General features: G+C 40.8%; 1 protein-coding gene across 2 annotated transcripts; it reads right to left on the bottom strand.

Moving 5' to 3' along the window:
- Positions 1-330: 330 nt before the first annotated feature.
- On the bottom strand, positions 331-21919 carry hscb (HscB mitochondrial iron-sulfur cluster cochaperone). Of its 2 annotated transcripts, XR_013936677.1 has the most exons (7): positions 21491-21919; positions 19580-19676; positions 3654-3743; positions 3353-3497; positions 1569-1616; positions 846-911; positions 443-493 (listed from the first exon to the last, which is right to left on the bottom strand). XR_013936677.1 is itself a non-coding variant. In XM_080499039.1 (6 exons), the coding sequence occupies exons 1-6, from the start codon at positions 21844-21846 to the stop codon at positions 399-401; spliced, it is 831 nt and encodes a 276-aa protein (XP_080355165.1). In that variant the 5' UTR covers positions 21847-21919; the 3' UTR covers positions 331-398. The 2 variants fall into 2 exon arrangements, 1 of the variants encoding a protein (XP_080355165.1); XM_080499039.1 differs by lacking the exon at positions 846-911 and having other exon boundaries at positions 331-493.
- Between the last annotated feature and the right edge of the window lie 500 nt (positions 21920-22419).

The following is a 22419-nucleotide window of genomic DNA, read 5'->3' as shown; positions in this document are numbered from 1 at the left end:
GAGGAACTGAGCGAGAGGGATGCGCCTGCATGCTTGAGTCCCACATGACCAAATGCTGAACTAATATGCAGGATAATCAAATAACCACTGCATGTGGCATTTTAATCAGAAGCATTTGTAGATCTTTGTAATATCTACTGACACATTAGAGACGAGTGGATGTGATTAAGCTTGTGGATTTCATAGAATTCAAAGGAATCGTTATAAATGTATGCAGACTTCAATGAAAATAGCATAAATCATCACTACAAATCATTGATTGGTTGTGTATAATGCAACACAACTGTTTTTATTCATCTGAAACAATACCATTACATCATCACATGGCAGATGTACAATAACTTGTGCAATTCTGTATAAAACTGTAAAGTGGCTATAATATTAAATAGAGGTCAAATCTACATAAATTCTGCTAGTTTTTCTTTGACTTTCTCTTCGATGTTTGCATAGTATTTCATCTGGGCCAGCAGCGCTTTGGCTGTCTGCAGCTCCCCTGAAATGACGGGAAAAGAAAAAGAAAGAGAGTAAAGACGTGGTGAGTTAATAATTCGGTAACCTAATGGGAAGCTTAATCACACAAACCCTTTCCAAAAATCTTGGGACAATGTGTAAAAATGGGAAACAAAATGGTTTGCTAATCTAATAAAGCTGTATTTTAGTCACAACAGAAAAACACTGGAAGCAACAGTTCAGCACCTGGACTTTTACTGCAGGACTATACTGTTGTGATGGATGCAGTATTTACTTTATAGCATTGTTTTGCTGAAATATGGGAGTCTTTCTGTTTGAGGGATGCTCTTGGAGCATAAACTGTCCATGCTACACTCATCAATTTGACCTCATACCATCAGAAATGCAGGGTTTTGAATGATCTTCTCCTAACATCCTCCATGGTCCCTCTCACCTTTAAGCTGCAGGACATGATTCATTCACAGCTTGAGTCATCTGATTACAGAACAGTTTTCTCTTTAGCTTCTAATAATTTTAAAACATAGTTACAAAATCAAGTAACAAAAACATAGTTAAGAAAAACAGTGATTTGCAGCAGACAAATAATTGTTTAACATCAGTTTGATTTTTTTTTTAATCTAAATAAAAAAGCATGCCTCTTCTCAAGCTATACTTTAATATGAAATGTGAACATGAACCGTATACTCTGCTACTAATGGTTTTTAAGCATCATTTATGATTTTCATTCATCTCCATTACACCTACAATAAACTCTGTGATAAAAATGTGTGCTTTGATAAAATCCTTCATAGTTTTTCACTTCAATTATAGGTTTTTATCGGAAACTAATCCCAGGAGTCCACCCTCGCTAAAGCTCTATACAATTTCAGAACCACGATTTCATCAAGAGCATTCACAAATTCACATTGAGGAATGTTTTTCATTAATTATTCCAGTTTTTTTGTGCAGAATGCTAAACTCTAATTATCTTTACTGTGATTTACTAGTTTCTATACCCAGGCAGTGACTGCACCCTTGTTATCTACATTATCCACATAGTCTCAAGTGTTTTGTTTGCTGGTGTAAGGAGCAGACAGTGTTTGTGTGAGTGACTGTACCTTCACAGAGGGCTGCATCTATCTGCTTTGTTAAGTCCGTCAGCTTCCCTGCAGATAAGGAACAGACAAGTTCCGGTTATGCATGTGTTGACAAGCCATGGCACATACAGGGCCACATGGGGGGGAGGCCAGGTTGGAGGTGGGTGGGGTTCTTTATTCTTAGAAATTCAACAGCACACTCACTGCTGAGAACAACTGCTTGATTTGGAGTAAACAAACCACTATAGAAAAATCAAAGTTGTGCCCCATTGACACAGCTGTAGGAGTGTGCCACGTAGCCCGTGCTCCGCAGAGAACAGGCACGAACGTGTTACTCATCCGGTTAGGCTTTCATTTGCAATTATGCTCTGTAATTACCTCTGGATAGAATAACAGTCGGTGTTGGTGGCTGAGTGGGCCGTTCCCACCCCGCTCCATTTACCTGCACTGTAAATGTGCACACCAGTTGCTCTTCTGTTGCTGTTCTGACTGAGCAGCTCTTCGAGAGGCCTCAATCTGCTAATATTGCTCTGCTCTGGGTGTTACCATGGTAACAACAGGTGCTTCCAGATGAGCTGGAGCAGAAATCTGCAAGATCCCCTCCAGACATGGTTTAAGATGTCTATAAAGTACTCCTTTTTTTTCAACTGATGATTCGAGCCTGATGTGTCTCTCTTTTCACTGACAAGATCTTTCAAACGATATCTATTGCTTAATATAAAGGAAAACGAGCCGAAAAGCAACCACTTTACACAAACTTTAAGGATGAAAACTTTACACTGAGTATGTCTCAGATATAAAAGGGCTTTTGATTATTGAAGTTTGGAGTCTAGAGACCATGCAAAAATGTAAAAGGTTCCATATGTGACAATCAAATGCATTTGTTCAATTTTAATAATGATCACTATGGCCCTGAGGTTTCAAAAGAAAAAAAAAATCTTCTATAATATTTTAATAGTTTAAGCTAAACTATGAAACATTGAAAAAAAAAAGCTGGAAATATTTCAGTGTGCTTGATTTCATTAAATTATGCGAAAACTAGGAATGCACCGATACAACACCAGTACATAGGGACCGATACTCCACGGGGTACTCATACCCGTAAAAGATCCTTGATACAAATTGGCAAGTATTACGTGATGTCATCTGTCAGCAGCAGGTGGATAAGAGAGATGCCTGCAGTTTGGAGATTTTATAACATTAATGAGAGTGAGAGCTAATTTGTACAACACCAGCACCTTAATCACCTGCAGAGTGGATCCAGTTGCACTGAGCCATGCTACATGCTACATGCTGTGCAACATGCTAAAGAGTTTCGAGACTCGCACACCAGCGATGCAACGTACTAAAACCAGATTAAAGTGTGACTGATACACTCATTATCGGTGAGCTGGAGCGTGTGGCGGCACACGGCAAGCTCAGTCCCACATTGTGTCAATAGTAATCATTGGTTAGTACGTAAATAGACACTACAACTATGCGTACTGTAGTATACTGTAGCCTTCGAGGCTGTTGCGCATAGCATCGACACAGGGGCCGTGCGGAGGTGCTTTGCGACAATTCAATCCGCGTATTGTTTACGTACGACTTATAAATCAGGCTTAACGGTATTTAATAATAAGTACTCGTATCAGTACTCAGCATTGGCAAGTAGCTAAAGGTTAGTACTCCTATAAAAAGTTGTCTGTGTGCATCTCTGGCGAAAACAGAAATTGTGTTCCAATTGTTTGAGACATGTCTACAGACATTTTCGCCTGAAATAAAGTAACCAGAATTTAAATTTAGGTTTGACGCATGTGTTTTACCTTTCATGTCGTGGCCGATCTTCTCTGCCTCTGCTGGAGTCTGCGCTTCATTGAGGGCCTCATTGATCTCCATCAGCTCCATCAAAAAGTTCACCTGGGCTCCGGAGTCGGTCCCCTCATCTAAGTGCATCCCCGCCAGCTCCAGCTGGAAGACAAAAATCCACACACAATAGAAATCCGCTTTCTTAAATGTGCGTCTTGACTGTGAGGCGGCGAAGAACAAACGAGGAGCCAGACAGCGACAGGCTGTTATGAAAATAAACTATTCATTAGAAGTGAAAGTCAGAGATTTCAAACTCACCATATAAAGACCGCGACTCAAAGGCTTGAGCAGAGTCCTGTATGCTTTGTTCACCAGAGCCGACTGGCTTTCAGAATACTCCTGCTCTTTCTGAAAGAGAGTGTTTGGTTAAGTCTGTGTCTAATGAATGCAGGCTCACTCTTGAAAACACAGAAAAACCTTTATTGTGATATACATTCAAAACTGCTACAGTCTTGTGTGACAGAAGGGAATAACAACGGAGCCGTTTTACACCTTACCATCTCAATCTACACCCGCTGTCACATTTTGAGACGCAAAGCCTTGGTGATGCTGACAATTAGGTTTATGGCAGGCAGCTCCGCTTGTTGAATTTGAGCTTTCTGGGACCCTTCAAGAGATTCAGGTGTGAGCCTGACAGGGCAGATGTGTGGAAACGAGACAGGGAGGAAAACATGTCGGAAATGCTTGGCAGATCTGAGCGCACTGTGCAGCTATCGGGTCTGTCAGCTCTGGTGGAAATCAATAGGCTCTGGCCCATGGGCCCCTTCGTGTGAAGCCGTTTCTGTAATAACCATTACAGTTAGGTGGCTGCCTTGTAGCCTTGTATAAGTAATGAGTTTTCTATATGTGATGAAGACCCCTGAGGCGGGAAGATGTCTAATTAAGAAGAAATAGCCAGAGGTGCTGATAAATAAACCAGAATCAGTATGATATTGGACAGGTTGTGCGTGAAGGAGCCATTTATGCTTTCACTCCTCACTGCCGAATGTGAGTTTCGCTTTCAAGTCATGCCATGAAAACATTCTGCATTGTGCGTTTCCACCTGAGTGTACAGAATAAATTGCGTGGAGAGCAGTGCTCGTCGTCTCCTCTATTCCTCTCCCATCTTATTTTCAAAATGCTTATTCTTCCCAACTGTTTTCTTAGTGATCCAGGGAAATTGGAAAATGTGAAAATTTGCCACAATTGACAACATGGTAAAATAAACCACAAACACCACTTAGCTTTACACGGCTTAGATCCAAGAGCACAGATCTCATTTCTTTCTGTGAAAGCTGCCCGGGTCTACAATGTTTGTGTAAAACATCAGCTAAAAAGCCTCCTGAGCATAACTCTACTGTGGGCTGAATTAACAAGCACTTCTCCAAACCCATTTTCGCTCACTATGTTCTGGTTTTACAAAAGACACTTGATACCATTAAAACACAAAAGCCAACCAAAATTCAAGCTCTTTCCGGAATTTGTACTTTGGCATCTATTCCGTGCATCATGTTGATTATATTCAGCTTCATAAAAATGACCTTCAATAACTGAACTTCCAAAAAGTTTAACACAGAATAGTGAATTTTGGTGCGTCATATTTAGATTTCTTATTACTTTCACCATATCGCCATGACTCCACACAAAATTGGCATGACCAAAGAGGAACCATCCTGTTTGGTCAGAAGTGTCCAAAAACGTAATTTAAAATACACCTACGCACTTAAGTCTGTGGTTCTTTGGCATTAGACAGCATTTCTGTTTCAAATGAAGAGAACCATCTCAAGGTCTTATTTATGAACAATGTCAGGGGGGACTGTCTGATTGACTGAAAGGCAAATGAAGCATTAATTTTGCTCACTGCAGTGGACAGTTATGAAAAGATGAAGCTACTCCGTTTACCACTTTGCCCACGTTAGAGTTGGCTGATCTTGGCCTTAATCAAATCTTCTAATTGCTTCCCTGTGGGACAGTTATTACAGAATATTACCAGAGAAGGGGTTGTCAGAGCAGTCTGCTTTTTTTTATTTATTCCATCGTCCATGCGATTGCCGTTTCCACAGGAAATATCTCATTTCTTTTGATTTTTGGTCATTTTTGTTTAGTTGTTGTGACTGTAACCTTTATCCTTTCATTTAATTGAAAGGATAATCAATTATTGATGGATCATCAATCAAGACAAGCCCAGGATGAAGACTTCACAACTGGAGGGCTACATTGCCTGGATCTTTCCTGGAAATGTCCTTGTTCCGTTTGGTCAGATGTTCATTAATGTCGATTAATTTAGAGAAAACAACAAAATTTTCTCCCTTGTTTTAGCAAGTCTGTTTAATATTTCCAGTTAACAAACATAATCATGACTGGTTTGTCATCAATGTGCTTCCCGGACAGCAGGTGAAAGGCTTCAACCTCTATTCCATTGGACAAGAGAAAAGAAGCCCCCTGTTGCTCAATAGGCTCACAGTTTTGTCTTCTACAGTCACGTCCATATCCGCTATAACCTCTTGCACATACAAGCAAGGCTACTGATGATCACATCGTTTACCCGCCTCTACTGCTCCAAATCTGACACTCAATTCTCAAGGAAAGTTATCCACTTATTCTTTTCAACATCCTGGAGTTTGAGTGCTTTTACCTTCTCGCCAGCTGTAGCCTGACAGCGGAAACCTCCTCTGACTTCATAACGTCGTAAAAATCTTCCATCGCCTATGTGTTCTTTAGTCCCATCCTTGCATACACACTCCTCCACTGTTACCAGTTGAAACAGGAAGAGAATACATTATCGCCCTCAACGGTGGTGGATGAACTTTTGGCCTGAACCAAACTGCAAACCTGGCGGGTCCCATTCTTTGTGTCGGAGTCACACACCTATCAATCCTGGAGGAGTATAAAGGGGTCACATTACGTGAAATTCACTTTCAAACGTTTTTTTAACGGTAACGTGCATCCCCATGGCTGGAAATGATGCCCCAGAATTTTAGAAAATCTGTCATCTCTCTTTTTGCTTGTTTCAATTTTTAAAAAGTGTGTGGTCCAACGAGTGAATCACAAATCAAACCCTATATAGTGTCATTGAGGGGGTTTAGCCAATTCCGATAAAGGTAGGCCCTCCTACAATTACGCAGCTCTGCTCTGGCACCACAAGAGAAAGTACTTCCTCCTCTTCTTAAGATGGTCATGTGTGGGCAGAAGCAGTTCAGCTCACACAGACACAGCAGATTCTGAATGCAGCTCATATGATCAGATATTCAAATAGATGGAAAAATCAAGGAAAAGCTGGATTTGGGGCAATAAACTTTGAAGACCATGTTTTTGGACCAACGAGACCCACATGAAAGTGTTGAAATGTGGTATAATATGACCGCTTGAAAGCAGAACCGCTGCTCCTTCACACTAAGCAGGAGGCTCACGACACAGTATTGGCCAACTGGATTCAGGCTTCAAAGTCAGTACAGGTTCCAATGGAGGGATTATGACTTTCACTTTGCATTCAGATTGCTCTGGGCCCCCTGGGATGCACGGCAATATTTAGAGAAAAAGGGATGCTCCAGCTTCTCTAGTGATCACTGTGGCAATATGGGCAGTAAAGGGAGGGAGAAAGTGAGGTAAAGGGATATAGAATGGCTCCTTTCCTTCGACATTACTTCAGTAAATATCCAGATACATATAAGCAAATGTGAAAGCCTTCTAAGGAAACTGAAGGATTTCCTCTCTCTCTATCTCAGAGAAGATTGATAGTTCACATATGTCAATACTTCCCTCAGTGAAGTCCCTTTGGAATGATTACTTTTGCACATGACCAGATGTCAAACTCCAAATTAGTCGTCACTAAACTCGATGAACTCCCTGAGACATAACCAAGGTAATTTTCTCTGATTTGCCAAAGCTTCTCCACAGCAACAGAGCAATTATAGTTGTGTTTTCATTTCATTAGCTGAATGGGGCTCCTCTGACAAGAGACTGACCTACAGTATATGCATAATAACAGTGATTGCCACAATCTAACAATACTCAGAGGAATTCATTTTGGAAAACGTCCGTGAACAAGCTCAGGACCTGGGGTTTTAACTCAGAAAGATAACAGATCCAAGAAAGAGACAGAAGAACTCAAATGAGAGGATCAAAATTAAAGATTGTGGCTTGATCTTGATTGTAAACAAAACAGATGCAACACAAAGGTGCAAACGTAAAACAATACAAATTGACCTACGTGACTAAACCAAGACACAAACCAGTTATATTGAGAAAAATGCTTTGTGAAAAACGCGTTAATTTAATCAATTGATTTAAAATGTTTAACTCGTTAAAAACATTTCGCGTAATTAACGCAGTTTTGTTTAATTCCTATTTTTTTTAACTCCCTTACCGGAGCAACACGCACAGCATCTCTGTGCACAGCACCGTAACTACAGCGCAACCCAATACCGAGTGGAATAATATTAAGGCAGAAAGTTTCACTTAAAAAAGATACCCGACAGCTGATTAAGAAAGTGAAAGTCATTAGCTTTTCTTTGTAAAGCCGGATTTAGTGACCACAGAAGTAATTCTGCAGCAAAACAGCAGGCTGCCATGTCAGCTGATCAGTAGCCACCAAACTGCTAAAGCTGGAGGAAATACTTGTCGGTAAAATATTAATTTCTCCTCTTTCTCTCTTTCCCTGGCTCATCTGTCCATCCATCCCCCCACCCTCTCTATCGCTCTCTAAAAATAATCTTTGAATTTAAATATAGTCTGTGTGTTGAGTCGACAATAATTATGTGGTTTTCCCTGAATAAATATCCATTACAAGCTTCAGTTGAAAAATAATGTGATTAATTACAGAAAATTATGCAATTAATTAAAAAAACATTTAATTGATTGACAGCATTAGTATATATACTTGAGGTTTTGTGACCTCTAGCAAGGCCTTTTTACATATTTATCATTTCAATACATACATTTATTTACATTCACTTATGCTTTACATACCCCGGTATATGCTTATTTGAGTGCTTTTCATGTATATATGAGGCCTCTTTTGTGTCTCCATTATGCCTATATGTCACATGTCTTTATGTTGCTTTATGTGCTGTGAAGCGCAACCTGAGGACAAATAAATTGACGGAAATTGTAAATATAAAAAAAGCAATCCAAACTGTTGACATCAAGCCACAAAATATCTACACCCAATAAGTATAATGGCCATGGAGCACCACAAAGTAGGTGGAGAAAGAAAATAGTCACAAAAAGATGCAAATCATCTGGAAAATGTGGAATTTGGGATAATTTGGCCGACCTGTTGATAGGCACAGCAACTCGGTGCATTAACCCAGTGTTTTTCAACCACTGTGCCGCAGCATACTGGTGTTCCGCGAGATATAGTCAGGTGTGCCGTGGGAACTTGTCCAATTTCACATTTTTTTCTAAAAATCATTTGCTCTCACAGCCGCTGTCAGCTGTGAGAGTAGTGTGAAATCATGTATAAACACTCTTCACCACTAGATGGCAGCACAGAACGTTGCCGGTAAAATCGAAACTTGACAGACGTCAGTCTGGTTAATCTCCACCTCCTGCTCACATCTTACATCAAAGTACTGTGTCAGTGACAGTGATGGAGAAGTTTTTGAAAAGGAAGAATGTTAGCCAGGATCTCAGCTCTTCATCCATCAGGTCCAGGTTTCACACTGAGTGAGTAAAAATTTAAAAAAAGAAATTGGGAAATAATTTTTTCTGTAATTAATTGATTCCTGTTGATAAAACTTTGATGAGAATGACTTTATATTGTTAATATAGGCCACAGAGTTTCACATTTTAACATATTCGGGTGGTGGTGTGCCTCCAGATTTTTTCAAAGAAAAAAGTGTGCCTTGGCTCACAAAGGTTGAAAAACACTGATCTCGAGCAAATGTGTATAAATGTGAATAATGAAGCAGAGGGAAGCTGACAATATCTCCCAAAGGCATCAAATTACAAATGAGACATTCCCATGTTGTCAAACAAAATTGGGTTTTATTTACATGCTTGAGTAACAGAAAACAAACAACAGGCTCCCAGAAAATGGCGTCTCTGGTTCACCATCGTGAAGCTCTTCTCTTCTTCTGTTGTTTTGCTTTCTTCTCTTGTCTTCTGGTCACAAACTTCTTTCCTTGCCCCATATCTGAAAACCAAAATGTGTTTTGTGTTAAACAATGCTGGTTAAACCGCCAATCAACCAAGGTAAGTGCAGCTCTCCAATTAACTAGATATAAAATGAAGCCAATCCAACCGATCCAGTCACTTTTCAATGATGAATAACAGCTTGTCTTGTCATTGAGGTGCTTACTTGGATTATTGTTGGGCTGGTTCTTTTCTGTCGGGTTGGAGGAGCAGTCAGAAGTGGTGACCTTTGTCTCCTCTTTATTAGGTTGTGGTGATCTTTAATAAGCAAGAAGGAAAATTGTTAGTTTCAGTTCAGTTAGTCTTTTTTCTTAAAATACTAAAACTCCTCAGAGCTGTAGAGTTTGGACAAATACCTATTGACAGACGCTGCAGGTTGTTGTGAGACATGTTGTGCTGGGGCCTGGTCCTGCTTGTTCAGGTCAGACGGACTATATTTGGACCAATATTTGCATCCGGGCCAGGTGATGCTGGCAAGTAGTGGCTCAATATAGTCAAATTCATAAGAACTGCAGCTGTCGCACTCCTCCAGGGGTTTACTGTAAGATTTCACATTGGAAGATTAACAATCATTACACTGAACAGCTTGCAAAAGCACAATGATGTTGAATATTTGTAACACTTAGCAGCTATTGTATTGGTCTGTTTGTTTAAAAAGACTCAAAGTCATCAGAGATAAAGTTTGGACAAAATACCTGTTGACAGTCTCTGCAATGTCCAACTCCTCCAGGTGCTTTTCGTCATTTGAAGTCTTTTCTTCAGTGAAGGTGATGCTGGAGAAAAGAGGCTGAACATAGTCATATTCGTAAGAACTGCAATTGTTGCACTCCACCACATGGTTGCTGTTGGACCTGGTGATGCTAGCAAGAAGTGGCTCAATATATTCATCCTCCTCAGAGCTGCAATCATCAGAAAGATAAACATTACAGGTCATTACACTCAACTGCTTGCAAAAGCACAATGATGTTAAATATGTGTAACACCTAGCATCCAACTCATCATTGGGTCTGTTTTAAAAGACCAAATCATCAGAAAAAGGGAGTTGTGACAAATACCTGTTGACAGTCTCTGCAATGTCCAACTCCTCCAGGTGCTTTTCGTCGTTTGAAGTCTTTTCTTCAGTGAAGGTGATGCTGGCAAAAAGAGGCTGAATATATTCCTCTTCCTCAGAGCTGCAATCGTCACACTCCACCACATGGTTGCTGTAAGAGTTCACAGTGGAAGATAAACAATCATTACACTGAACAGCTTGCAAAAGCACAATTATGTTAAATATGTGTAACATTGAGCAGTTATTTTATTTGGTGGTGTGTTTAAAAAGACTCAAAATTATTAGAGATAAAGTTTGGACAAAATACCTGTTGACAATCTCTGCATGGTCCAACTCCTCCAGGTGCTTTTCATTGGTTGAAGTATTTTCTTCACTGAAGGTGATGCTGGCGAAAAGAGGCTGAATATACTCATATTCGTATGAGCTGCAATTCTCGTACTCCACCACCTGGTTGCTGTTGGACCTGGTGATGCTGGCAAGCAGTGGCTCAATATATTCATCCTCCTCAGAGCTGCAATCATCAGATAGATAAACATTACAGGTCATTACACTCAACAGCTTGTAAAAGCACAATGATGTTGAATATTTGTAACACTCAGCAGCTACTGTATTGGTCTGTTTGTTTTAAAAGACCAAATCATCAGAGAAAGGAAGTTTTGACAAATACCTGTTGACTGACTCTGCAAGGTCCAACTCCTCCGGGTGCTTTTCGTTGGTTGAAGACTTTTCTTCAGTGAAGGTGATGCTGGAGAAAAGTGGCTGAATATATTCCTCTTCATCAGAGCTGCAATCATCACACTCCACCACGTGTTTGCTGCAAGAGTTCACAGTGGAAGATAAACAATCATTACACTCAACAGCTTGCAAAAGCACAATTATGTTAAATATGTTTAACATTGAGCAGCTATTGCATTGGTTTGCTTGTTTGTTTGTTTGTTTGTTTAAAAGACACAAACTCATCAGAGAGAGAAAGTTGTGACAAATACCTGTTGACAGTCTCTGAATGGTCCAACTCCTCCAGGTGGTTTTCGTTGTTTGAAGTCTTTTCGTCACTGAAGGTGATGCTGGCGAAAAGCGGTTGAATATATTCATCTTCCTCAGAGCTGCAACCGTCACACTCCACCACGTGTTTGCTGCAAGAGTTCACAATGGAAGATAAACAATCATTACACAGCCTCAAGCCCAATGATGTTGAACATTTGTAACACTTAGCATCTATTGTATTGGTGTGTTTGTTTAAAAGACTCAAAATCATCAGAGAGACGACGAGAGGGCAAATACCTGTTGACAGACTCTGCAAGGTCCAACTCCTCCAGGTGGTTTTCTTCAGGTGAAGCCTTCACTTCTGGAAAGAAATCTTCTTGCACTGAGGGAAACTCATGGCTTGTTCTTTCCTTGCCATTTTCCACCTCTTCATGCAGGTCCTTCAGCTCTTTTTTCAGAGCACTGATTTTCTCCTGCTCGTCATTCAGATTTTTCAAGTACATCGCTGCAACTCCCATCACCTCCGCCGCGAGGGTCTGTCTGTTAATAGTGGGAGCGCCACTAATGTACTGTAAAACACAAGCAAAGACCATCATTAGACCTGCTCAATTAAATTTTTGCCTCAGTTACTGTGGAAAACCTTATTATGGTCTTCAATCTTCCTCTCATTTCATTTACATCCAAAATTACATGGTTCTACTGGAATTACTTGTATTTAACAACAACTTACATTCAAAATCTGGACCACTCTGTGAAGCACATTCCCCTCTCCGGTCTCCATCTCTGGAAGCTGTGGTGGGACCGTCAAGTTGTTCATCGTGTTGTCACGACAATCTGCAGCAAATATTTAGAATAAAATATTGTCAATTTGTCACACAAAATTGACAATTGGTAAGGTAACCAAATGTACTTTTTTGCATTCAACTCACAGTTTTGACAGAAATAGAGAATGTTGTCTGAAATCAAATCCTTGAGAAGAATCTCGCAGTGGGTGAAGTCTTTCAGAGAATCGCTGTCGCGTGTGTCACAATCGCTGGAGGGTGAAGAACTGGAAATCGAACTGGAACCTGGAGAGAAACAAGTGACTGCCAACGCTGAACGAATCTGATCCGGACTGAAAGGAAAAGGCCAAATGGGTTCTATATATCTGCTGTCTGTCCTTTGATGTGCCATAAAGGGCTCTTTAAAAAACTGGAGAGGATCAAAGTGATAAAAGGTCCTTTGATATCCTCCACGAGGCTCCTCCCCCACGAGGCCCCGCCCCTTGAGGCCCTCAAAGGACACATCAAAGGACAGACAGCAGATATATAGAACCCATTTGGCCTTTTCCTTTCAGTCCGGATCAGATTCGTTCAGCGTTGGCAGTCACTTGTTTCTCTCCAGGTTCCAGTTCGATTTCCAGTTCTTCACCCTCCAGCGATTGTGACACACGCGACAGCGATTCTCTGAAAGACTTCACCCACTGCGAGATTCTTCTCAAGGATTTGATTTCAGACAACATTCTCTATTTCTGTCAAAACTGTGAGTTGAATGCAAAAAAGTACATTTGGTTACCTTACCAATTGTCAATTTTGTGTGACAAATTGACAATATTTTATTCTAAATATTTGCTGCAGATTGTCGTGACAACACGATGAACAACTTGACGGTCCCACCACAGCTTCCAGAGATGGAGACCGGAGAGGGGAATGTGCTTCACAGAGTGGTCCAGATTTTGAATGTAAGTTGTTGTTAAATACAAGTAATTCCAGTAGAACCATGTAATTTTGGATGTAAATGAAATGAGAGGAAGATTGAAGACCATAATAAGGTTTTCCACAGTAACTGAGGCAAAAATTTAATTGAGCAGGTCTAATGATGGTCTTTGCTTGTGTTTTACAGTACATTAGTGGCGCTCCCACTATTAACAGACAGACCCTCGCGGCGGAGGTGATGGGAGTTGCAGCGATGTACTTGAAAAATCTGAATGACGAGCAGGAGAAAATCAGTGCTCTGAAAAAAGAGCTGAAGGACCTGCATGAAGAGGTGGAAAATGGCAAGGAAAGAACAAGCCATGAGTTTCCCTCAGTGCAAGAAGATTTCTTTCCAGAAGTGAAGGCTTCACCTGAAGAAAACCACCTGGAGGAGTTGGACCTTGCAGAGTCTGTCAACAGGTATTTGCCCTCTCGTCGTCTCTCTGATGATTTTGAGTCTTTTAAACAAACACACCAATACAATAGATGCTAAGTGTTACAAATGTTCAACATCATTGGGCTTGAGGCTGTGTAATGATTGTTTATCTTCCATTGTGAACTCTTGCAGCAAACACGTGGTGGAGTGTGACGGTTGCAGCTCTGAGGAAGATGAATATATTCAACCGCTTTTCGCCAGCATCACCTTCAGTGACGAAAAGACTTCAAACAACGAAAACCACCTGGAGGAGTTGGACCATTCAGAGACTGTCAACAGGTATTTGTCACAACTTTCTCTCTCTGATGAGTTTGTGTCTTTTAAACAAACAAACAAACAAACAAGCAAACCAATGCAATAGCTGCTCAATGTTAAACATATTTAACATAATTGTGCTTTTGCAAGCTGTTGAGTGTAATGATTGTTTATCTTCCACTGTGAACTCTTGCAGCAAACACGTGGTGGAGTGTGATGATTGCAGCTCTGATGAAGAGGAATATATTCAGCCACTTTTCTCCAGCATCACCTTCACTGAAGAAAAGTCTTCAACCAACGAAAAGCACCCGGAGGAGTTGGACCTTGCAGAGTCAGTCAACAGGTATTTGTCAAAACTTCCTTTCTCTGATGATTTGGTCTTTTAAAACAAACAGACCAATACAGTAGCTGCTGAGTGTTACAAATATTCAACATCATTGTGCTTTTACAAGCTGTTGAGTGTAATGACCTGTAATGTTTATCTATCTGATGATTGCAGCTCTGAGGAGGATGAATATATTGAGCCACTGCTTGCCAGCATCACCAGGTCCAACAGCAACCAGGTGGTGGAGTACGAGAATTGCAGCTCATACGAATATGAGTATATTCAGCCTCTTTTCGCCAGCATCACCTTCAGTGAAGAAAATACTTCAACCAATGAAAAGCACCTGGAGGAGTTGGACCATGCAGAGATTGTCAACAGGTATTTTGTCCAAACTTTATCTCTAATAATTTTGAGTCTTTTTAAACACACCACCAAATAAAATAACTGCTCAATGTTACACATATTTAACATAATTGTGCTTTTGCAAGCTGTTCAGTGTAATGATTGTTTATCTTCCACTGTGAACTCTTACAGCAACCATGTGGTGGAGTGTGACGATTGCAGCTCTGAGGAAGAGGAATATATTCAGCCTCTTTTTGCCAGCATCACCTTCACTGAAGAAAAGACTTCAAACGACGAAAAGCACCTGGAGGAGTTGGACATTGCAGAGACTGTCAACAGGTATTTGTCACAACTCCCTTTTTCTGATGATTTGGTCTTTTAAAACAGACCCAATGATGAGTTGGATGCTAGGTGTTACACATATTTAACATCATTGTGCTTTTGCAAGCAGTTGAGTGTAATGACCTGTAATGTTTATCTTTCTGATGATTGCAGCTCTGAGGAGGATGAATATATTGAGCCACTTCTTGCTAGCATCACCAGGTCCAACAGCAACCATGTGGTGGAGTGCAACAATTGCAGTTCTTACGAATATGACTATGTTCAGCCTCTTTTCTCCAGCATCACCTTCACTGAAGAAAAGACTTCAAATGACGAAAAGCACCTGGAGGAGTTGGACATTGCAGAGACTGTCAACAGGTATTTTGTCCAAACTTTATCTCTGATGACTTTGAGTCTTTTTAAACAAACAGACCAATACAATAGCTGCTAAGTGTTACAAATATTCAACATCATTGTTCTTTTGCAAGCTGTTCAGTGTAATGATTGTTAATCTTCCAATGTGAAATCTTACAGTAAACCCCTGGAGGAGTGCGACAGCTGCAGTTCTTATGAATTTGACTATATTGAGCCACTACTTGCCAGCATCACCTGGCCCGGATGCAAATATTGGTCCAAATATAGTCCGTCTGACCTGAACAAGCAGGACCAGGCCCCAGCACAACATGTCTCACAACAACCTGCAGCGTCTGTCAATAGGTATTTGTCCAAACTCTACAGCTCTGAGGAGTTTTAGTATTTTAAGAAAAAAGACTAACTGAACTGAAACTAACAATTTTCCTTCTTGCTTATTAAAGATCACCACAACCTAATAAAGAGGAGACAAAGGTCACCACTTCTGACTGCTCCTCCAACCCGACAGAAAAGAACCAGCCCAACAATAATCCAAGTAAGCACCTCAATGACAAGACAAGCTGTTATTCATCATTGAAAAGTGACTGGATCGGTTGGATGGGCTTCATTTTATATCTAGTTAATTGGAGAGCTGCACTAACCTTGGTTGATTGGCGGTTTAACCAGCATTGTTTAACACAAAACACATTTTGGTTTTCAGATATGGGGCAAGGAAAGAAGTTTGTGACCAGAAGACAAGAGAAGAAAGCAAAACAACAGAAGAAGAGAAGAGCTTCACGATGGTGAACCAGAGACGCCATTTTCTGGGAGCCTGTTGTTTGTTTTCTGTTACTCAAGCAATGTAAATAAAACCCAATTTTGTTTGACAACATGGGAATGTCTCATTTGTAATTTGATGCCTTTAGGAGTTATTATCAGCTTCCCTCTGCTTCATTACTCACATGTATACACATTTTGACTCGGGGGGGGGGGGGGGGGGGGGGGGGGGGGGGGGGGGGGGGGGGGGGGGGGGGGGGGGGGGGGGGGGGGGGGGGGGGGGGGGGGGGGGGGGGGGGGGGGGGGGGGGGGGGTGGCCGTGCTGTGTGTTTCAAATGTGATGGGACTCTTGCTGTGGTGTGGCTGTTAAACACATCCCTCCCCCCCACCCCCACCCCTGATGCGTTTCTCTAGGACAGTGTTTTTCAACCACTGTGTCGCAGCACACTGGCGATCCGCGAGATATAGTCAGGTGTACCGTGGGAAATTATCCAATTTCACATTTTTTTTCTAAAAAAACATTTGTGTTGCAGAGTAATCATGTATTAATACTCTTCGCCAATAGATGGCAGCACAGAACGTTGCCGTTGAAATCGAAACTTAACAGACGTCAGTCTTGTTTATCACCACCACCTGCAGCTGCTCCCATCTTGTATCAAAGTACTGTGTCAGTGACAGTGATGGAGAAGTTTTTGAAAAGGAAGAATCTAACCAGGATATCAGCTCTGTGTTCATCAATCAGGTCCAGGTTTCACACTGAGTGAGTACAAATTAAAAAAAAGAAATTGGGAAATACAAGCAACCAGGAGTGTCTATATGAGACGGGTGAAGCCCATCATATTACTGTAGGCAGTCTGGAGGAAACAGCTCACCTCTCTTTGTGCCTCTGGCTTTCTGGTTGGACTTGTGAAGATTACTGGGTAACAACTTTGTTTGGGAGCTGTAAAGACTTTAGAAGAGTTCTGTACAACAAGTGCTAAAGTCACGGCAACACTGGCCTGACTCGCTGACCTTTTTTTTTTTTTTTCACATTCGTGTGAAGCCTTTGTGGTTAAGATTGCGTTTGTTTAATTGGAAATAACATTATTGGCCTTTGTTGTGTTTCTTTTCTCCCCAGGTTTTTATTGGAGAATGTGATTTTTTTTGGTTTGGGTTTCCTTTTGCCTCTCTTCCTTTGTTGTTAATCAATCTACCTGACTCATAGGCTTTATGTTGCTTTCCTTTTAATAAGTTACGCCGTATCAATTGCATATATTCATACGTGACACTTTGGTTGGTTGCAATGTTTAGAAAGAAATTATCAAGATGCAAAATCATGGCAGTTTGCCGAACCTAACTCCTTTTTTGTCTCATAGCACTGACCAACATCATTAAATACATGTGAACTGTAAAGGTCTCTACACTCAGGCTTTACTTGTTGACTTTTAGCTCACAATTTGTTTTGTAAACACACTGTTATATTATACTGTTATACATATTTTTCCATAGCTCATGTATCCTTATAGATAAGCCATTTTATCAGCTTCTTCCTACATATTATAATTTAAGTGCACTGCATTTAGGCTAAATGCCCCGATGGACGTCTTTGCATGTGATGATAGGAAGAAATTAAGAATGCTAGCGGCGGCCTAGCACATCCTACTCCAAGGTAATTGTAAAGTACATTCTGGCTCACAGGAGAATCACCTCCAGGGAGATTTACTGGAGGTGAGCTATGATTAATGTCATTAGATACACTTTTCTCCCAAAGGAAAGATTACTGGAAAAGCCTGACAGGCACAGGGGCCCTCAGGGTCAGACAGTCACAAGGAGACACAAAACGCGGTAAAGATGATAATGAAAACCCCTATAAAATGCTGTACATGGCAGCAAAACAACTGTAAACATGGACAGAGACACAAACCACAGATGATATAATAAATAACAATAAATGACGCCAGACATACAAAACAATCAGAGACAACAACGAAGAGGCCATAATGGCAAAAAGAAGACAAAAATACAGAATGCAAAAACTATAGAAAAATTCAGGATGTCAGAAGAAGAAGAAGAGGAAGGTAAAAATGTGTTTCATGTCTACACTGCAATGTTTTGGAAATGACGTCTGTTTCCACAGAAATGGCAGAAACACTGAAAACAATATAGTTAGCATGCCAGGCCAAGAGTTGGCGCTAGTTTTGTTTTTTTGTAATGAAACCACACACAATCACGCAGAGAACAGCACACTAAAAACAAATAATAACTGAGTATACAAACATTGGTATGGAGAGATGACCAAGTTGGATTGTTATTCTGGGTGACTGTCAACTATTAAACTACCAAGTCCCAGGAGGATATAGACTGGGAGCCAAGACACTCTGGAGGCCGCCATTGTTGTTATTGTTCATTTACTTTGTTTCAACAATTCTCACACCGACGGGATCAGAGCTAAAAGTTGTGTTTTTATTGGCTACGAGCACCAATGTTGTATGAACAGACAACCAAAACACAACAAAGGTTTCCTCTTTTCACTTGAAAATGTGGTGTAAACAGAGCCTAACCATAATATGTGAAGGGAATCCAAAAGGAAAGTATTTATGAGATTCTTTCCAACACCAGTTACAGCAGCTAAAATGGGCCCTCAGCACATAAAAAAAAAAAAAGAAAAAGTACCAAAAAAAATAAGCTAAATGCCACGGAAAACAGAAAAAGCTGTAAAAATGACAGAGAAGCCAACTAGCGATGGTACCCAAAAGAAAACAGAGACAATTAGACTCATAAACAACTGTAAAGGGACAAAAAGAAAACACACAAGATGGGCTCTAAACCAGAAATACAACAGATAATTTGAAAGACAAAAACAAAAGACTAAGAATAAAGACATGACTGTGCCCAAGTGTCAGTAACAATAATAATAATAATAATAATCATGGCTTTTCCTCATACAAACAAATAAGTTATACAATAATAACTTAATACTTAAATGTTATACTATATCATATTCTTATCACATACTTTATTTCTTTTGCTTGTTGGTATTATACAGTAATTACTGTATGTTATATGTCTGTATGTCCATCGCACTCTTCCTGTTGTCTATGCTGCTGCAACACAACAATTCCCCACACGGGATAAATAAAGTATAACTAACCACTCAATATCAATAATATTTGCATTTGTATGAGTTCTTTTTCTCCTTTTTTATTTTTCTCTGCTTTTGCTTGCTTTGCCACTGATTGCCTGAAACATTAAATGCAGCACACCGAGGGCCATAATTTGTCAATGTCTTTCACCGAATATCTCTCTGAAGTTTGCCCGGAGTTATTCCCTTGGTCAAGTCACAATGAATCTTGCTAACAAAACAGAAATGCACACTCAAGCATCCTAATAGGGGACAAAGGGGTTGGACCCAATTTTCCCATGTCACGGTGTGGCTAATAGATAGGAAAGCGTCCTCTGACTCACTAAACCATCTCATTCAGCTGATCTCTATTCCCCTTCCATCCTCTGGCCTACCGGAGATTTCTGGCTGAAGTTGTCCGGGTGAAGAGACCTCTGGAGCTGCAGATATCGTCTCTGCAGCTTGTGCGTGTCCAGTGTGAATGTGTGATCGCTGGGGAAAAGAAAGAAAGAAAGAAAGAAGGTAACACAGGGTGAAATCCAATGGCTTAACTCACAAAACAAGTACATGATTATGGAATTATAAGCAATGTGCGGTTTGTGATTTCGATCAAGTGGATGTAATGTAAATGTAATGTTGCATGAGTGTTTTGAAGATACCCTCCTCACTTCAACTTTCAAAGTGAAAACTTCTTACCAGCACCTTTTCTCAAATACTTTTATTGCTCATAGATCACAACAGCTGTTAACAAAACCTTTAACTGTGAAATTCATTAGGAAGTCAGAATTTCACCAAACGTTTGGACTTCGCTTGAGTCTGGATTTTCTGAGCAAACGACCACTGATGGCGGATTCCATTATAAACAGACCTCCATCCAGAGACCAGCCGCACAAGGAGGCGTACTGACCCTGGATATCATCTGTTCTCCCTATTGCCTCATGGAAAGAGATACTAACTCTTTAAAACCAATAAAAACAGCTTCTATCTCCAAGCAGCCAAACCCACATTTCATTCTCATTCTGCACTCCCTGCTCGAGCTGCTGAACATTATCTCCTTGTTTCTGCAACAATGATAATACATCATTTCCCGATATCATCAGAATGTGAAACGCGGCAACATAAAAATGTATCACGCTAGAAATGTAAAAACTTTCATCTTCCACCCAGGAACATTATCAGTATAAAATGTGCCAACGTATTATCACATTTCACTGTGAAACTTTATCAGGCTGTAGCTTGATGCAAATGAATAACTTGAGCAAAGCATCTTAAGTTTGAAAAATATATATCAGGATGTAAAATTCCCACATGAAAAAATGACACCAATGTTTTGCTCTGTGGAAGCAGTACATACAATCTATTCCACCAGTTTTCATGTACTGATTTCATCAGCAAGTAGCTCAAAGGATCTCACATTAGCAAGTTCTTCTAATCACTAACGACAGTGAAGTTGAAAAGAGGTTTACCACTGTGAATAACTTCACTGCATGTAGTCAGTCAAACTTACTTTCTCTGCATCAACTTTATTATTTATCATATAAAATAATTCAAAGTGCATCCAAAGAAGTATTTCCATCTGCGCAACATCATACCCAGACACGAGTCTGCAGCGATAACTTCGGAAAATATTAATCTACAAACAACAAACGAGATATTAACAACATTCGGGAATTCATCTGTCTTCTGTGGGTCTGAAATAATTTCGGGTGAAGAGCAATGTGATAAATCAAAAGTATTCAATTATGTTGGGAACGTGTGGCTGCTGTGTATTGCAAGCTTAAGAGGAGAGGGACCACCTGGATTATTATCAGGATATCAATGCACACAGTATTTGCATGTCAAGGAAGGAAGAACTATTTGTGAACAATCTATCTATCCTCATTGATCACTTTATCTGTGCTGGGGTTACTGAGGACAAGGGGTGAGCAGCTAATTTCCCCAAGGGGCCAGATGAAAAATGTGTACTCCTATTCAGGGCTGAGACTACTGCAGTTTTGTTCAATAAGAAAACTATCTCCTGATAAAAAATAAAAAAAACAGTTTGTATTCCAGTTAATGCCTGGTAATCATGAAATTTTACTTGAATCGTGCACATTAACTTTAATTTGAGTCAGGATTTCCCAGTGACAGGGCCAGTCACGCAGATCCAAAAGACCTGATATGGTCCACGAGCCTTATGTTGCCCAGGTCGAGACGAACCCAGCAAATGGATGAAAATAAACTCGATGCACCATGTTGCATGAATGGCTCAGGCTTGAGTGATAAAGCTGGCTTAATACAAAAAGCTGTGCACTCAAGACACTCACCAGTCCATGATATTGAAATAGGAGGTCCCTTCATCTGGCGGTTGCACCACTTTGCATGCCATGCAGAAGAAAGCGGGTGTTTTGTCAAGAACCTGCTGACAGTTCCAACAGCTTTGTTTCATGGGACTTGTGGAGCACCTCCTGATCGGACACAATCCTGCTGTGTAGTAAGACAATTCGGTACCCGAAGGAGAGAACTTGCTGTGCCATGTGTCCTTGTTACCGAAGCTCACAGACCTGCAAAGAGCCCCGCATGGAGCGGCTTTACAAGCCGGCTGCAGGCTCGTCTTCAGCCGCAAAGAAGGCACAGAAAGCCGGGGTGAACACACGCTTCGCAGGCACTTTGCTGTCAACATATCAGAGGTTAAAATGAACTAGATCCAGTTGAAAACAAGTAAAATAGCCCTGTTATGACATGAGCATCACTCCCACGGAAGTCATCCTGCTTCGCTTGTTTGTCTGCAGCCCGCAGCGCCACCGTTCGGCCCGGCGGTGGAATCGCAGTGGAAACAACAGCTAGCTCAGTTGCTAGCCGCACCGCACTGAATTCCTCAGCAACTGATGTTTCATTGAAGTAACCAGCAACACACCGCACGAAGTAAGTTGAACGTCCTCATGATGTTTAATGCTGGCAACAGATGTACCGCGGTGTTATTGAGCGCGGCGCTCGGTGGGATGTAAAACTTCATGAGCTGCTAGCCTCACAGCTAACTTTGCTATCGTGTTTTAGCATCAGGAAAATGCTCTCGCTTTGTTATCATCCGTGATAAGGACGGTAACTTTATGCTTGATTGTTGTGGTAGTGTGTCACAGATGCTGGTAGGGTACGGGCAAACGCATCGTGACTTTTAACTTTTTGCCGAGGAGCTCGCACGGATACATAGAGATGACAAAGACGTGCCATGCTAGCCCTACCAGAGAGGCAAATA

Source organism: Blennius ocellaris (genome assembly GCF_963422515.1).
Source record: "Blennius ocellaris genome assembly, chromosome: 7".
Lineage (NCBI taxonomy): Eukaryota > Metazoa > Chordata > Actinopteri > Blenniiformes > Blenniidae > Blennius > Blennius ocellaris.
The sequence above is the reverse complement of the archived record's forward strand: the minus strand, read 5'-3'. Positions and strand labels throughout refer to the sequence as shown.